This window comes from Leopardus geoffroyi, chromosome C3 (assembly GCF_018350155.1).
Source record: "Leopardus geoffroyi isolate Oge1 chromosome C3, O.geoffroyi_Oge1_pat1.0, whole genome shotgun sequence".
In the NCBI taxonomy this organism is placed as follows: domain Eukaryota; kingdom Metazoa; phylum Chordata; class Mammalia; order Carnivora; family Felidae; genus Leopardus; species Leopardus geoffroyi.
The window spans coordinates 86,430,674-86,445,182 of NC_059338.1; the positions used below are offsets into that span (position 1 = coordinate 86,430,674).

The window sequence follows — 14,509 nt, forward strand, 5'->3', positions numbered from 1 at the left end:
CCCCCCAAATGAATTAAGTTATTTTGAAGAAATCTTTCTATAACTGCCTCAGGTACAATACAACGGATCATGACTGGAAACAACAGGAAAACGGACTGAGTGTAACAGGGTGTGATTAAGATGAAAGGGTTCTGACACTGATATATCAGATGTTTGGTTAAATCCTCTCTCATCGTACTTAAGGATTATAAGATTTCCTTAATGAGAATTAAGTTCACCAGGTATATAATTTAGTCTCCAGTATTCCTGATACAGGATTTTTGTCTGTATGCTGTAATGTGTTCAGGATGGGAGTTGCTTTTATTTTGCTTTTTTTAAACTTAAACTGTGAAGGATCATTTATTAAGTATGTATCATGCAGACCACGGTGTAAGGCCCCAGGAATGCAAGTAATAATGTATCATCCCTCAGATGCTCACTGTATGTTACATGTTTTGCATTTATTTAAACTCTATAAGGTTTGGAATTGGTTCCAAAGGGAATCCTAGTTACACAAAACATCTCCTTTATCTGGCATTCATTTTACCTCACCTTTTTTTGGTTTTGTGTTTTGTCATACTTCATGTGCTAGACTTTGAAGAATTAGGCATTCTATTTTATTTTTAAAAATACTGATTTACTTACTAAAAGCTATTTTGGGGGGTACCTGGGTGGCTCAGTAGGTTAAATTCCAGACTCTTGGTTTCAGCTCAGGTCATGGTCGCATGGTTCGTAGGTTTGAGCCCCATGTCGGGCTCCGTGCTGATGGTTTGGAGCCTGCTTGGGAATCTCTTTCTCCCTCTCTCTCTGCCCCTCCCCTGCTTGCTCTTTCTCTTTCTCTCTGTCTCTCTAAATAAGTAAACAAAATATTTTTTTTAAAAAAGCTATCTTTTTGTGGCAATCTTTCTAAACTGCGTACTTCTCTTCAGGATCCACTGACACTTTTTCTTAATGATTAAGATAAAAATAACCATCTTCCCAGATGCCTTTGAGGTGTATAAGAATATTGTCTTCTATACTTTTTATCCCCAGAGAGATCTATTTTCAAAAGTTCTTGAATCTTCATTGTCAGCCCTCTTCACTCCCCCCTTCATGAACCTGTGTTCTCACTGTTTTAAAACCTCTGCCTCCTCTTATATGTAAACACCTGCAGGAGAGGCTGAGGAAGGCTCCCCACCTCTCACGTGGGTTCAGGTGCAAACCACTCAGAAGCCCTTTTTGACTTCACGTTGGTGTTTTGTGCAATTACAGTTATCAAGACATGGTCTGCAAATAAGTGAGCTTAATTTTTTATCAGATAAACAAATCTCCCTTCCACCTCCCTAACTCACCCTTTTTAAGCATGTTTAAATTTTAATTGTGATATTAACTATGTGAAACAAGATGGTCACATGAATAGTGAGTATAAAGACATAGTTAGGTTATGACACTTCATTCTGTAAGAAATTGTTTCATTTTCCATTCTGTTAGGCTGAGTAAATGCCAGGCTTTGGAAAGAGGTGAATTAATTATTTTTACCAATCTGTTAAGGCAATTTTCATATTCCTGTCCTGCTTTGCTAAGGTATTCCAAAAATTCTTATATGATTAACTTCATGCCATTCAGGCAGTTTGAATAGTTTATGGCTATTATTAAAAATTAACCAGCTGAAAGTATTTGATCTGTCATTTTTACATGTTAAATATAATATGAAAAATACTTTGGAAATAATCCTAAGACATTATTTTGTGCTAGATATGTTTTTCAGTACAGTTGGATGTCATCCTACAAGATGTGATGAATTTGAAAAGAATGACCCTGATCTTTACCTAATGGAGTTGTTAAATCTCGCTGAAAACAATAAGGGGAAAGTTGTAGCAATAGGAGAATGTGGACTTGGTAAGTGCCAACCTAGCCCTGTTAGAGTGACTTTGAAAGTGATTTGTTCTGTACAAGTTATGAGTAATTGTTGGTTCTTTTTTTATCTTTTAAAGATTTTGACCGACTACAGTTCTGTCCCAGAGATACTCAGCTCAAGTAAGGAAATTTATTCACTTCAGGAATTATTGTAAAATCTTAAGAGTGATTTTTTTTTTTTTTTTTATATAGCTTTTATCAGTTCAGAATATAGCTGGAGTAAGCATCAGGATTTTTTGTTAATCCCTTTGTATATCAAAAGTTAAGTGAAACAAATTCCATGCATACTTGCATGGAATTCATAAGGGATGGAAGCATATAGCTCCTAATTGGTTAACCGGCTAACTTAATTTTAATGGTGGAAATAAGGGATGAGTTTTACATGATAGAGACTTTTGTTGTTCTTTTTTTCACGAATGTATTCATGCATGCATCATTCCAATGAGATGATTTAAATTCAGTTGTGGGGGACACGATTTACGGGCAAGGGATATTAAAAAGAAATTATAGGATCAATCACCAAAGCTAGAAAAACTTACTTTACTCTTGCTGGGCATTGGATATTGTCAACTTAGAATATGAGAATCCTTTCCTAGGAGCCACATGGAGAATGGTGGCTTCTGAGAAAACTCCAAAGCTCACAAGCCATGTAGACTTCCTACAACCCACTGCCTGTACCTTTTAATTGGAGCTCCTATAAAGCACACTGGTGGATAGTGTTACTGGCTAAAAAGAAAAATAGACTTAAGACTTGAGCATTTTGTTACATTTCAGAAACAGTGTATTAATGATCAAGATAATTAAACATTAGAGTAAATCCTTTCATAATTAAAATAGTATGTACATAGCAGGATATGGTTTAGGCTTGAACGTAGATGCCAAGTGCCCAGGTATTAATCTGTACTAGGGAGTCTGAACTCCATTCTTTCAGTAAATGATTACCAAGTGCCTCCTCAGTATGATACAAGGAAAGATAGGCTTGGTTCTGTGCCTTTATAGATAAGAGAAGACATAAATAATTAAAATAGGCTGGAAAATGCTATCAAAAAGGTGTAGGGCAGTAGGGCAGAAGGACTTTCCGGGGGAGTCAGGGAAGCCTTTGCCAATAAGGTGAGGAGATGTGAGTGAGGCCTCTTCCAGAGTAGATAAAGCTAAGGACAGACTGAAGTCTGGTATAAATTTTGAAGAGATGGGCAGTTCAATCTGAGATTTTTAAAAATTTTAAAACCTCAAATGATGTAGTAAAAAACCACACTAGCAGTTATCCTGTGTGGACCGTTGCTACCGAAAGAAATGCCCCGCCTTCCACCTGTGCTCCCATGGCTCCGGCTCTGCTCTGCTCACAGGCTCTGCTCTGCTCACAGCGGCTGTGCCAATTTCAGTGCTCCCGCGGTGGGTGCGCTGCAGCCCGTTACCCCTTCCCACCCACACAGACTAGCCTCTGGGCTCTGCAGAGGCAGGTGCCAAGTCTTACTCATGTTGTAGTTCCCATGGTGCCATGCACAGTACTCTCGGTACGTGGTAGGTATTCGGGAAATGTTCACTGAGTTTTTAATGAGGAGGAGAGGGTCCTTTTTGATTCCTGTAGAGGGGCATGGATATAAAGCTTATAATTCAGCTTTTACTGTTGGCTCTTTTCTCGGAAGAATTTAGATTTTGAGCTGTTATTTGATACCATCCTGGAGACTTAACCAGTGTATGACTTGTTTTTGTTTTTTGTGTAAAAATGCAGTCAGGAAAAAGATCTAGGAGAAGAGAAAAATAGAAAATGGTGTGATAGATTACTAGGCAAGACAAAAATAATGTGCGGTAGACACGATGTCTAAAAAATAGTGTCTGACAAATAATGGTAAGTAAAGGCAGTATATAACGGTGTTTGAAAGTAGTTCTCTTTGGAATCAACAGCTTTGGGTTGGAATCACAACTGCCATTGGTGGCTGTATGTCTCTTTGTAAATCTCAATTTCTTCATTGTTCCACCTACTTTTCTTTTTTTTTTTTTTTTAATTTTTTTTTTTTTCAACGTTTATTTATTTTTGGGACAGAGAGAGACAGAGCATGAATGGGGGAGGGGCAGAGAGAGAGGGAGACACAGAATCGGAAGCAGGCTCCAGGCTCTGAGCCATCAGCCCAGAGCCTGACATGGGGCTCGAACTCACGGACCGCGAGATCGTGACCCGGCTGAAGTCGGACGCTTAACCGACTGCACCACCCAGGCGCCCCTCCACCTACTTTTCTTAACATTTGGTATGTAAGGCCCAGAGTAACATGCCTGGCACAAAGTAAGTGTTCAATAAATTGTGGCAGTTGTGTTATTCTTAGAAATATTTTCATCCTAAAGAAAATACTGGCTGTTCTTTTTCTTTGGGGTTTTTGGAAAGTATTTTTTAAAAAGAAAAAAAAAATCAGAAAACAAGGGAAAGGCTGATTCCATCCTGGAAGGGTTACCCTTTAAGCATTCCCTGCATTTTCAGTTTCTCTGCCACGGGCCATATTCTCTTTTCTTGTTGTAAGTTTAGAGCTTGGTTCACTTGAGTGGGGAGAATTTGCTTTGGGATTTTTCTTGGGGCTTTAAAATATTAACACTGTGCAAAAAAGAAATCCGACATCAGACAGGATTTAAAAAAATTGTTTGGGGATTTAGGGGACCTCAGAGAGGAGAGATTGAGGCTGTCCTTGCCATCAGCCAGTCCAGAGGAGGGATCGCCACCGTGGGTTAAGGTACACTGTGGTAATGCTTTGGGTGCTCTGGAGTTGCCTCAGTCGTGATTACTCACAGCCACTATTCTGAAGCTGACCTTTCCAAGGTCAAGCTGACCTGTACTTGATTGTTGACCCTAAAGTGTAAGAAGCAGTATTACAATTAGAAGCAATTACAGTTTCACTAAAATGAGCAAATCTAACACAAGTAAACAGCGGTTTTCATATATGAGCTAAGAAAAAAATAATAAAAGCAGAGATGTCTCTTGAAAGGTGCCAGTTCCTGCCCTTTAACTTATGCTATTTTTAGTTACCGTGGCTTTTTTTTTCTTTACAGACAATAGTTTAATGTCAAGCACCAGCTATTCTCAATATGTCATTAGGAATAATTGGCCTCCTTAAGACACCTACCTAGTTTGAACGCATGGACCTTTCTTTTCTCATATTATGCAAAATTTTGTAGGCACCCTGCTTGAGCATCTATTATTTTCATAATTTGTACTTTTGCCTGTTTTGTGATAGGCTTATTCCCAAGGTGATCATTAGATTCTGTAAATCTGTGGCTTGGTTGTGTGGCTTTGTACATGGAGTTTTGTGTGAAAAAATGATCCATGTACAGTGGTGAACACAAAGGGTATGTGGTGTGTAGCCAGAAGCCAGATACATGGTCAAGTTTATATAATGACTGGAGCACACTTAATTGCTGACACTTGTATTACTTTAAACATTATGGAAACAGTGACTTTTCTTTTAAGATTTCATTTCTGTTTCCTACCCTGTGAAATTTTAGCACTTTGTTAAATCATTTTTGCTTTTTCTAGCCCAACAGAATCTGAAAAGGTGATTTAAAAACCTGAACACAGTGGGAGCACTTGGGTAGCTCAGTCAGTTAAGCATCCAAATCTTGCTTTCGGCTCAGGTCATGATCTCACAGTTTGAAAGTTCAAGCCCCACAACGGGCTCTGTGCTGATGGTGCAAAGCCTGCTTGGGATTCTCTGTCTCCCTTTCTCTCTGCCCCTCCCCTGCTTGCTCTCTTTCTCTCCCCCTCAAAATAAATATACATTTAAAATAAGTAAATAAAAACCTAAACATTGGGTAATAAAGACAAAGAACACCAAGTTTATGAAAACTAAGAAGTACATTTCTATTTCTAATTTTAAAATTTAGCATTTTCAGGGCACCTGGGTGGCTCAGTCAGTTAAGCGTCCAACTCTTGGTTTCGGCTCAGGTCATGATCTCATGCTTCACGAGTTCAAGCCCTGTGTCAGGCTCTGTGCTGACAGTGCAGAGCCTGCTTAGGATTCATTCATTCTCCCTCTCCCCACTCTCTGTCCCCCTCTCTCCTTCTTCCTCCCTTCCTCCCTCCCTCTCTCAAAGATAAATCAATAAACTTCAAAAAAAAAAAATGAAAAGAAATTGAGCATTTTCAAGAGTACAAAGGGGTACTTCAGGAAAATGGTTGTCCTTACACTTCAAGGAGACAAGACAGCAGAAAATATAGCAGAGATTTAAGTGAAACACAGGGAAATTATTCCCTAAAATCAAGGCGCCTAGAAGAGGTAAACTCCTGTAGGAAATAAGACACTTATTATCTGTAATTCCTGGGTTTTATTTTAACTGCATGACCATTAATGAGAACTAGTGAGCACTGTGCTGAGAAAACATAGGACAGCCCACCCCATTATATCTCGCTCTTATGCTATAGGACCAGGAAAAAAGGCTTCTTTGAATACAACTTGGGTCATTTTGGCTGGACCTGGACTTAGGGACTGAAGTTCTGATCACACTGTTCTGTGATCTTGGATGAAGTCCTAAATCCACTGACACCAGCTCTTGTCCTATTCTAGGGTTATTTTGTGGATCAAATGAGATAATGGTATGTGGTACTCGAAAAACCTTTTTCTAAAGTACTCTTCAAACATTTAGGGCTGCCATTTTATCATGTAATTTTCAGATCTTTGAAAAACAGTGTTTTAGTTTTTTTGTGTATATTTAATAAATCCTTGTGTTTAGTGGTAATAATTTCTTGTGTAACAGCACATGGAAAACACGGAGCATAAAGCTTTACCTGGCCTCTTGCTGGAGCGAATGGATTCCCACTGATGGTGCTCAGCCCGCTCTCCAGGCAAGAGGCTGGTGGTATATTCACCACCAACACATGCTGCAGGGAAGGGGTCCCACAGGTGATGGGAGGGTGTCTGCTTCATTTGCTGGGGTTTGGTGGAAAAGCTAGTTAAAAGTATATTTGAGGGAGCAGCTCCTATCACTGTAGACTTAAACGTTATAGCTCTTTATTTCTAGTGATCAATAAAGTGCTGTCTAATTTACCTAGAAGTTATAATGGAAAGCTAACCGTTAAAAAATTTTATTTATCATTTTTGAGAGAGAGAAAGCATGTGAGTGGGAAAGGGGCAGACAGAGAGGGGGGGTTGGGGGGATAGAGGATCTGAAGCAGGACTTGTGCTGACAGCAGAGAGCCTGATGCAGGGCTTGAACTCACAAACCGTGAGATCATGACCTGGGCAGAAGCCGGATGCTTAACCAACTGAGCCACCCAGGGTCTCCACTAACAGACTTTTTTTGAAAATGATTTTGTAATCCCAGAAAATGAAGTATCCCTTTCAGGAAGATGTATGTGATAATTATCAATGCCTCTGGCTAAGCCAGCTGTATTTTAAACATCTGAGTTTACTACTTCTGTCCTGTAATCTCCTAGATAATAAAAGTCCTTTAAAAAAATTATTTTTCTTATGCTAAAATAAAATTAACGAAATTTTTTTGGCATTATGCAGATATTTTGAAAAACAGTTTGAACTGGCAGAACAAACAAAATTACCAATGTTTCTTCACTGTCGGAACTCACATGCTGAATTTTTGGGTGAGTTAGAGCTAAAATCTCCTTTAGAATTAAAGAATTTTGCAGAAATTAGCAAAGTATTTGCCAAAAGTTGTTTGTTTTTAATTTACAGACATAATGAAAAGAAACCGAGATCGATGTGTAGGTGGAGTGGTAAGTAGAAGAGTTTTTTGTTTGTTTTTTTAAATTTTTTTTAACATTTATTTATTTTTGAGACAGAGACAGAGCATAAACGGGGGAGGGTCAGAGAGAGGGAGACACAGAATTCGAAACAGGCTCCAGGCTCTGAGTGGTCAGCACAGAGCCCGATGCAGGGCTTGAACTCAAGGACCGTGAGATCGTGACCTGAGCTGAAGTCGGACGCTTAACCAACTGAGCCACCCAGGCGCCCCAAGAGTTGTTTTTTTTTTTTTAAAGTTTGACACTGTCATACTTTTTTTTTTTTTTCAACGTTTATTTATTTTTTTTGGGACAGAGAGAGACAGAGCATGAACGGGGGAGGGGCAGAGAGAGAGGGAGACACAGAATCGGAAACAGGCTCCAGGCTCTGAGCCATCAGCCCAGAGCCTGACGCAGGGCTCGAACTCACGGACCGCGAGATCGGGACCTGGCTGAAGTCGGACGCTTAACCGACTGCGCCACCCAGGCGCCCCAAGAGTTGTTTTTAATAAAGGATGCACAGAAGCTTCTTTGTTACTCCTGTCGACTTCTAAAGGAATTCAGATATCAGCAGTAAAGTTATTAAACTTCTTCCCTCTCTTGTTGAGGTACATAAATTTACTATTAAATCTGTGGGCCAGATGTAATACAGACCTAAATCACACCGACTTAATTACATTTATTTTGTCCAAAGTACAAGAATGATAAAGAATTTGGCTCACAAGAAAACCCCATGGATTTACTCCTATATTTTAATAGCATGGGTGACAATTCTTTTTCTCTGCCTCTTCCATCAGCATTCTTCAGTGTTCTTCAATTTAAATTCTGAGCAAAATATAAACTAATCTTAATATCTTGAAATATTTTAATATTCACCTCAGGTTTGCCTTCTTAATTTGTCAACTGTATTCACTTAGCACTCTGATTAGAGACTCCTCCTTTCTGGAATCTGCTTGTACTCTGTAAACACTTCTGTGTGGTCATTTCAACCACTAGTCTTGAGACAGTTTCCGTAAACATTATCTGCCCACCACTTAGCTCAGGTATCCGTAGCAGTGTTCCTTAAATCTTTTTTCGATCATGGGCTCTTTGGAAAATCTGCCTCCAAAAAAATGCTCAGATGTACAAATTTTCACCTGTGATTTTAGGAGATTCACTAATCTCCAGCAAAAAGGTTATCCAGGTATATAAAATCAATTATACTACACCAACTAAAGAAAGAGGAAATGGCACGGAGCACTTACTGTTTGCCCACATATGCTGCTTTGATAGCTTCATCTGTATTCTCTCAGGTTTTTAGCCTCTGCTTCATGTCGTGTACTGCTGGTGATAATGTTTTCTATGTTGCTGTTGATATTACTGCACACGTTTTTATCTATAGTTTACTGACTCTAATTTATCCTTTAGGAACTGTACTTGGGAACTGAGAGAGGCTTAGAGGCTTTCGTTAATGGGGGGATTAATGGCGCTACCTCTTTGCCCATTTGCTTCATTTCTAAATAAGAAGTTACTTAGCAAATCCAAACCTAAATGTTTGATTTTATCAAAAAAAGAGATTGCCAAGGGGCGCCTGGCTGTCTCTGTCAGTAGAACGTGCAACTCTTGATCTTGGGGTTTTAAGTTCAAGCCCCACATTGAGTGTGGAGATTACTTAAGAATAAAAGCTTTAAAAAAAAAAGATTGCCAAATAAAGAAAAACGGAATTTTCTGCAATGGTTTATGAGGAATTATATTTAAAATTACTTTGATGTTAATGGAGGATATATTTTCTAGTCAGCTAGAGATGCTGAGAGGAGAATAAACCCTTTTGGGCAGCTGTGTAATGCAGTTTTATTTTTCAGAAACGTGTTATCCATAGTGGATTCTGACTCTGGATGCTGTAGTAACAGATTAATGACATTACTTGTTGGTGTATTTAAAGTGTAACTTATTGTTTAGATTACATAGATATATCCAAAGTATGAAAGACTATGCTTTCTTCCTTACATCTTTGAAGGAGAACAACACCATCTTCTTCCTTTTTGCCTACTGAGCTGATTATTACTGTCTCACAGTTCAGTTTTGTAGTTACGTTCTCGCAACTCTTTCTAGATCTGCTTAAAATTTCTTCTAAAAGTCATTTTCTAGAAAAAAGTATCCCCTAACATAATAAAAACTCAACATTTTAAGATTTATTTTACATGGTTTTGTCACATTTCTAACTTTTCTTCATGCTTTTGCCTAAGAGTGTGGCTCCCACGTCCATTCCCCATTCCTGAAGGTACTGCAGAGCCATCAGCACAGCCACAGAGAGAGTCTGGGCAGCTACGCCCCCTCATGCGTCACCTCTTTGGAGATGGTGACCCATTATAATTGTGAGATTCGAATTGAAAATAAAAATTGTAGGGGCCACCACATCTGAAACCCTCTGATCCAAAAAACAAAAACAAAAAAAAAAAAACCCTACGCACCTATACTTTTCCTTAGAAAGTCTTATTAATGTTATTTAGGATTGTTAAAGAAAGAGCGATTATTAAATAAAATTACACCTGTATGTTCTAGGTGCATTCATTTGACGGTACCAAGGAAGCAGCAGCTGCCTTGATGGACTTGGATCTCTATATAGGATTTAATGGTTGGTAGGTCCTTAAGTTTGTTTTATATTAAGTAGATTCCTTGCTTTACAGTGAATTGCTGATAAAGGTTTAAATTTTTTATTTAAATGTATTTATCACCTGGATCTTGGCTTGTGAATTTCAGTAATTATACAAGAAATTAAACTACATTACTCCTGCAAGTTATAGGGATGCCTGGCTTACTTGGTGGGTGGAGCATGCGACTCTCGATCTTGGGGTGGTGAGTTCAAACCCCGTGTTGGGCATAGAGCCTACTTAAGTTAAAAAAAAGAAAAAAGTTAAACGTTATAAACTACTAACCCTGTATTACAATCATGGACAACAATTTTGTATTGAGATCAGCAGCTAGCTTTCTCTGGCAATGCCATTTATACTTAGGTCATTTTATCACTTTAAAGTGTATGTGTTCGCAGCATTGTGCATGCAAGTGATGTCTGATGTGGGGAGAGTCCTACTATGACATCATTTTATGTATCTCTATAGGCCAGGAAACTCACAGAAGCTAAGGATGCGGCATAAAGTACTCCTAGTGTGAGAACCAGTGTTCTCTGGCTCCACACTCAGCCTTTCTGCTGGTACAGCATACCAAGCCTCATAAACCCAACATAGTCAGCTAGCACTGCTGGGTCCCTGGCTTTCCCTCTTCAGTGTTTCATTCCTTTAAAATGACCACACTTCTGATTACATGAGTTTTTGCTAAAATATCCTCAGGAAAATAGAATCATGAAATTATTGGCTATGGAGTTCAGACTTATTTATATGTCCTCAATGCTGCTTCTCTATTTTAATGATTTAACTAATAAACCACTGTGAAAAGGCATGCATGAATAATGGACTAAATAGTAGTTCTAAAAAACTTACTGATACAGTCTCTACACCATGCTTTCTGAGTCAGCTTTTCCAGAGACCCCCGCTTCGCTTTTTTTTTTTTTAAATTTTTTTTTAATCTTTATTTTTGAGAGACAGAGTGTGAGCAGGGGAGGAGCAGAGAGAGAGGGAGACACAGAATCCGAAGCAGGCTTCAGGCCCTGAGCTGTCAGCACAGAGCCCAATGCAGGGCTCGAACTCACGAACCATGAGATCATGACCTGAGCCGAAGTCAGACGCTCAACCGAGCCACCCCGGCACCCCCCCGCCCCCCGCCACTTTGCTCTTTATCACCATATATCTAAATATTATGTATGTGATGTTGTCTCTTAATTCTTTCCCTCTGTCTGTTTTCATTAAGGAAATGAGCATCTTAGTTCTTCCATCCAGGACTGCCCTGCCACCTGCATTATTTCCTCCACAGCCGTCACAGTGTGGCTATTGCAGAGTTTTTGGTTATATGCGTATTCAGTATTTTCATTGATGTCTGTGTAAATACTGTTGACTGCTGAACCACAAGATATACCACTTTTTTTATTTTCCTGGGGCAGCTTTCTTCCTTTTTCTTTACTTGGTTTTCTTCAACACTTGAAGCCTTCTCACACTTCCCAACAACTGTAAAGTGCCTTTATCTGTTCTTCTGCATGAGGACCCTGTCTAGATAATCTCGTTATCTAGATGATCTCTCCATTAGTTCCTGACCCTTTCTGCTTCGTTTTGAGTCCACGTCTGCTCCATGATAGAACTCTGATGTTTAGATCCCATGTATTCAGCTGTTTTGATGGAACCCATGTTTCAAAATGAATTTATTCTATTTTTGAAAGTTTGCCTGTATAGCTAAAGAAAACCAAAAACCCTTCCACTTGGTATTTTTCCTCGGCATAATATTCTGGACTAGAAATAATTTTCACGAGAATTTATAGGGCTCCATTTCTAGATTTAAAGTCAGCGGCTATTCTGTTTCCTAGTCCTTACCCCATGACCTACTATTTTCTCCCAGTGGAATATTTTAGTTCTTTACCTCTGGTATTGCCAGACTTCACACAGGTGGCCGATAATTTGTGCACTTGCTGCTGGCCCGTTCTGGCTGGAAGCTCATCTTTGTCAGTCCTGGGAAACTTTTTTTTCTCTCTTTCTTTGGAGCTCCCAGGCTCATAACCTGATCTCAATATTTTCCCCTCTAATTTCTATCTCTAGTTTCTCCACCTACTTTCAGAAATATTTTTCAACCTCTTTGATGAAACTTCAGCTTCTGGTTTTAATCTCTGAAAGCTTTTCCCCCTGCCATTCTCTGGAACTGTGTACATTTGCAGATGCATCTTCTCGTCTCTCTAAAGACATGAATGATAAGTTATTTTCTGTTTGCCAGAGGATGCTTTTATTTCCTCTTTTCGTCTCTGTCATGACTTCCTTCAAATGCCAGGAAATTCTTACTCTGTATATTTAAAAAGTTAAGAAATAAGCTCATTGGAATCTCTGTGGGGAGACAGCCTATCAACATGCAGGCCAGCTGACCTCACCAGGGGATCTTCTCGGCGGGTTCTTTTTCTTCATAGAGGGATCCTCTGATCTCTGCTGGAAAAACAGGGTGGGGATTCATCAATGTACCTGTGTTCTGGAACAGAATGGGGTTGGAGAGAGGAACTCACCAGCCAGTCAGCATTCAGTCTCCATCTTCACCCCTGCAGTCCTCTGTGCTGCTTGTTCTCCTGTCCCGGCTCTGATTTAGCTTCTCCAGAGACCACACAAACCCTCTCCTCCCTTCTCCCTCTCAGGCCAAGGGTGGGGGGCAGAAGGAGTCATCTCTGTGTCAGTTCGCTGGAAAATAATCTGAGAGTCCCCTTTTTTCTGTACCCCACATTTTAAAACAACCCCCTCTCAGTCCCCTGCCTTATCCCAGCCTCAGTACCTGGAATCTTCAGTTCTTAGAACTTCCTTGGGTGAATTGGTTTGCTTGTCTTCAGTATCTCTCTCTGCAGGCACATGGCACTGAAGTCACTTTGCATATAAACAGGTCATTTATAATTTTAACGTATACTTTCTGCTTTATAGTTTGTGACTAGGAGTTAGAAATATCCCCTGGTTTCATCAAAAAATTTGTGGTTTTTTTTTTTCCTTATTTTGAAATGATTTTTAAGAGAAGGTAGAAGACCTTTATTTCACTAACTTGAACTGTCTGAGAGATTTCAAAATGGCCTTGAATTTATAAAGATTTGGCATAAGTTAATGACAAGATTTTTTCCTCCTCCATTAACTCAGAACTAATGTTAGTCATTTAATCAAAGTCAGTATTTCTGTTCTTGTTCTGAAATTCAGTTTATTGTAGTCTTAATCTGAGGCTCTGAGGTATGGTAATTTAATCTATACTACCTGTGACATAAAGTCTTTGATTTCTAAGGATTAAATTATAACATTTTCCCCCAAGAAAATGGGGAAGTTTCAGATTTGACTCCAGAATATGCAGCTGCTCTCCCTTAAATGGGAAACCTTATTAAAGATATAATCGACTTTGATTTTTTTTTTAATTTGCATCCAATAATTGGTTTTGATTGAAAAATATTTATTCTGGTAGTACATATTTCTGTATGTAGATCACTTTTTACAAGCATGGAATTAATGTAGGAAAAGACTAAGATATGATCTCATGAAATTAAAACTATGTAAATAATTTCATAACTGGAAGTTTTAAATTTAGTACCCATATCAAACATATTTAGGAAATATTCATATTGATCAACTGTTAAGTTGGCTGAAAATAAGAATTTTGGTTTTTTCTAGAGGATATCATTAAAAGGCTGATATTTATGGCAAACTACACACATTTCCCTTTCACTCCTCTTAAAATCATTCTAAAGTAGAGTCCTACATACTCAAAATGGAGTATGGGCATCTATAAGGGCAAAGAAACAAGGCCAGAGTTTCTGGAACAGCCAGCTTAGACTTTATAAAGGGCCCCAGAGGAGATGGGAGCAAATTTAGCAGGCAGAAATCAGAGAGAGGGCTTTGGGTTTAGAATAGTGACTAACAGGACCAAATTAGGGTGATTGATGGCCTTTATAGAGAAAGCTCTCACCCCTATATTTACTGCTGTACGCAGAGTACAAGAGCAGCAAGCATTTCTACCAAAGGGAAAAACCTCTTCTCAAGAAAAATGAACAAACCCAATTGTGGGAGCCAGGACTTGGGATTCTTATGTTGATGCCAGAGGAAAGCATTTAGAGAAGCAATAGCCTAACCATTAGCTCCTTACCTTCTCACTCTTAGATGAAATTGCAGATCAATATTCCTAGTCCTGGGTGTCCCACAAGGAGCTTCCATTGAGTCCCCACTCAGAGGGGCACCTGGGTGGCTCAGTCAGTTGAGTGTCCAACTCTTGATTTTTGTCTCAGGTCACGATCTTGCGCTTCGTGAAACTGAGTCCCACATCGGGCTCTCT

General features: G+C 39.1%; 1 protein-coding gene across 11 annotated transcripts in view; it reads left to right on the plus strand.

Annotated features, from left to right (window-relative positions):
- Positions 1-14,509, plus strand: part of TATDN1 (TatD DNase domain containing 1) — a 58,083-nt gene that overhangs the window by 16,654 nt on the left and 26,920 nt on the right. For 4 of the 11 annotated variants that reach the window (XM_045453726.1, XM_045453733.1, XM_045453729.1 and 1 more), the window contains 5 exons: positions 1,714-1,857; positions 1,953-1,995; positions 7,368-7,453; positions 7,545-7,585; positions 10,133-10,209. In XM_045453726.1, the coding sequence (XP_045309682.1) occupies positions 1,714-1,857; positions 1,953-1,995; positions 7,368-7,453; positions 7,545-7,585; positions 10,133-10,209 (391 nt within the window). Of the gene's footprint in view, positions 1-52; positions 112-1,713; positions 1,858-1,952; positions 1,996-6,612; positions 6,759-7,367; positions 7,454-7,544; positions 7,586-10,132; positions 10,210-11,166; positions 11,183-14,509 lie in introns of those variants that run through there. The other 7 variants (XR_006706231.1, XR_006706232.1, XM_045453734.1 and 4 more) reach the window with 6 other exon arrangements.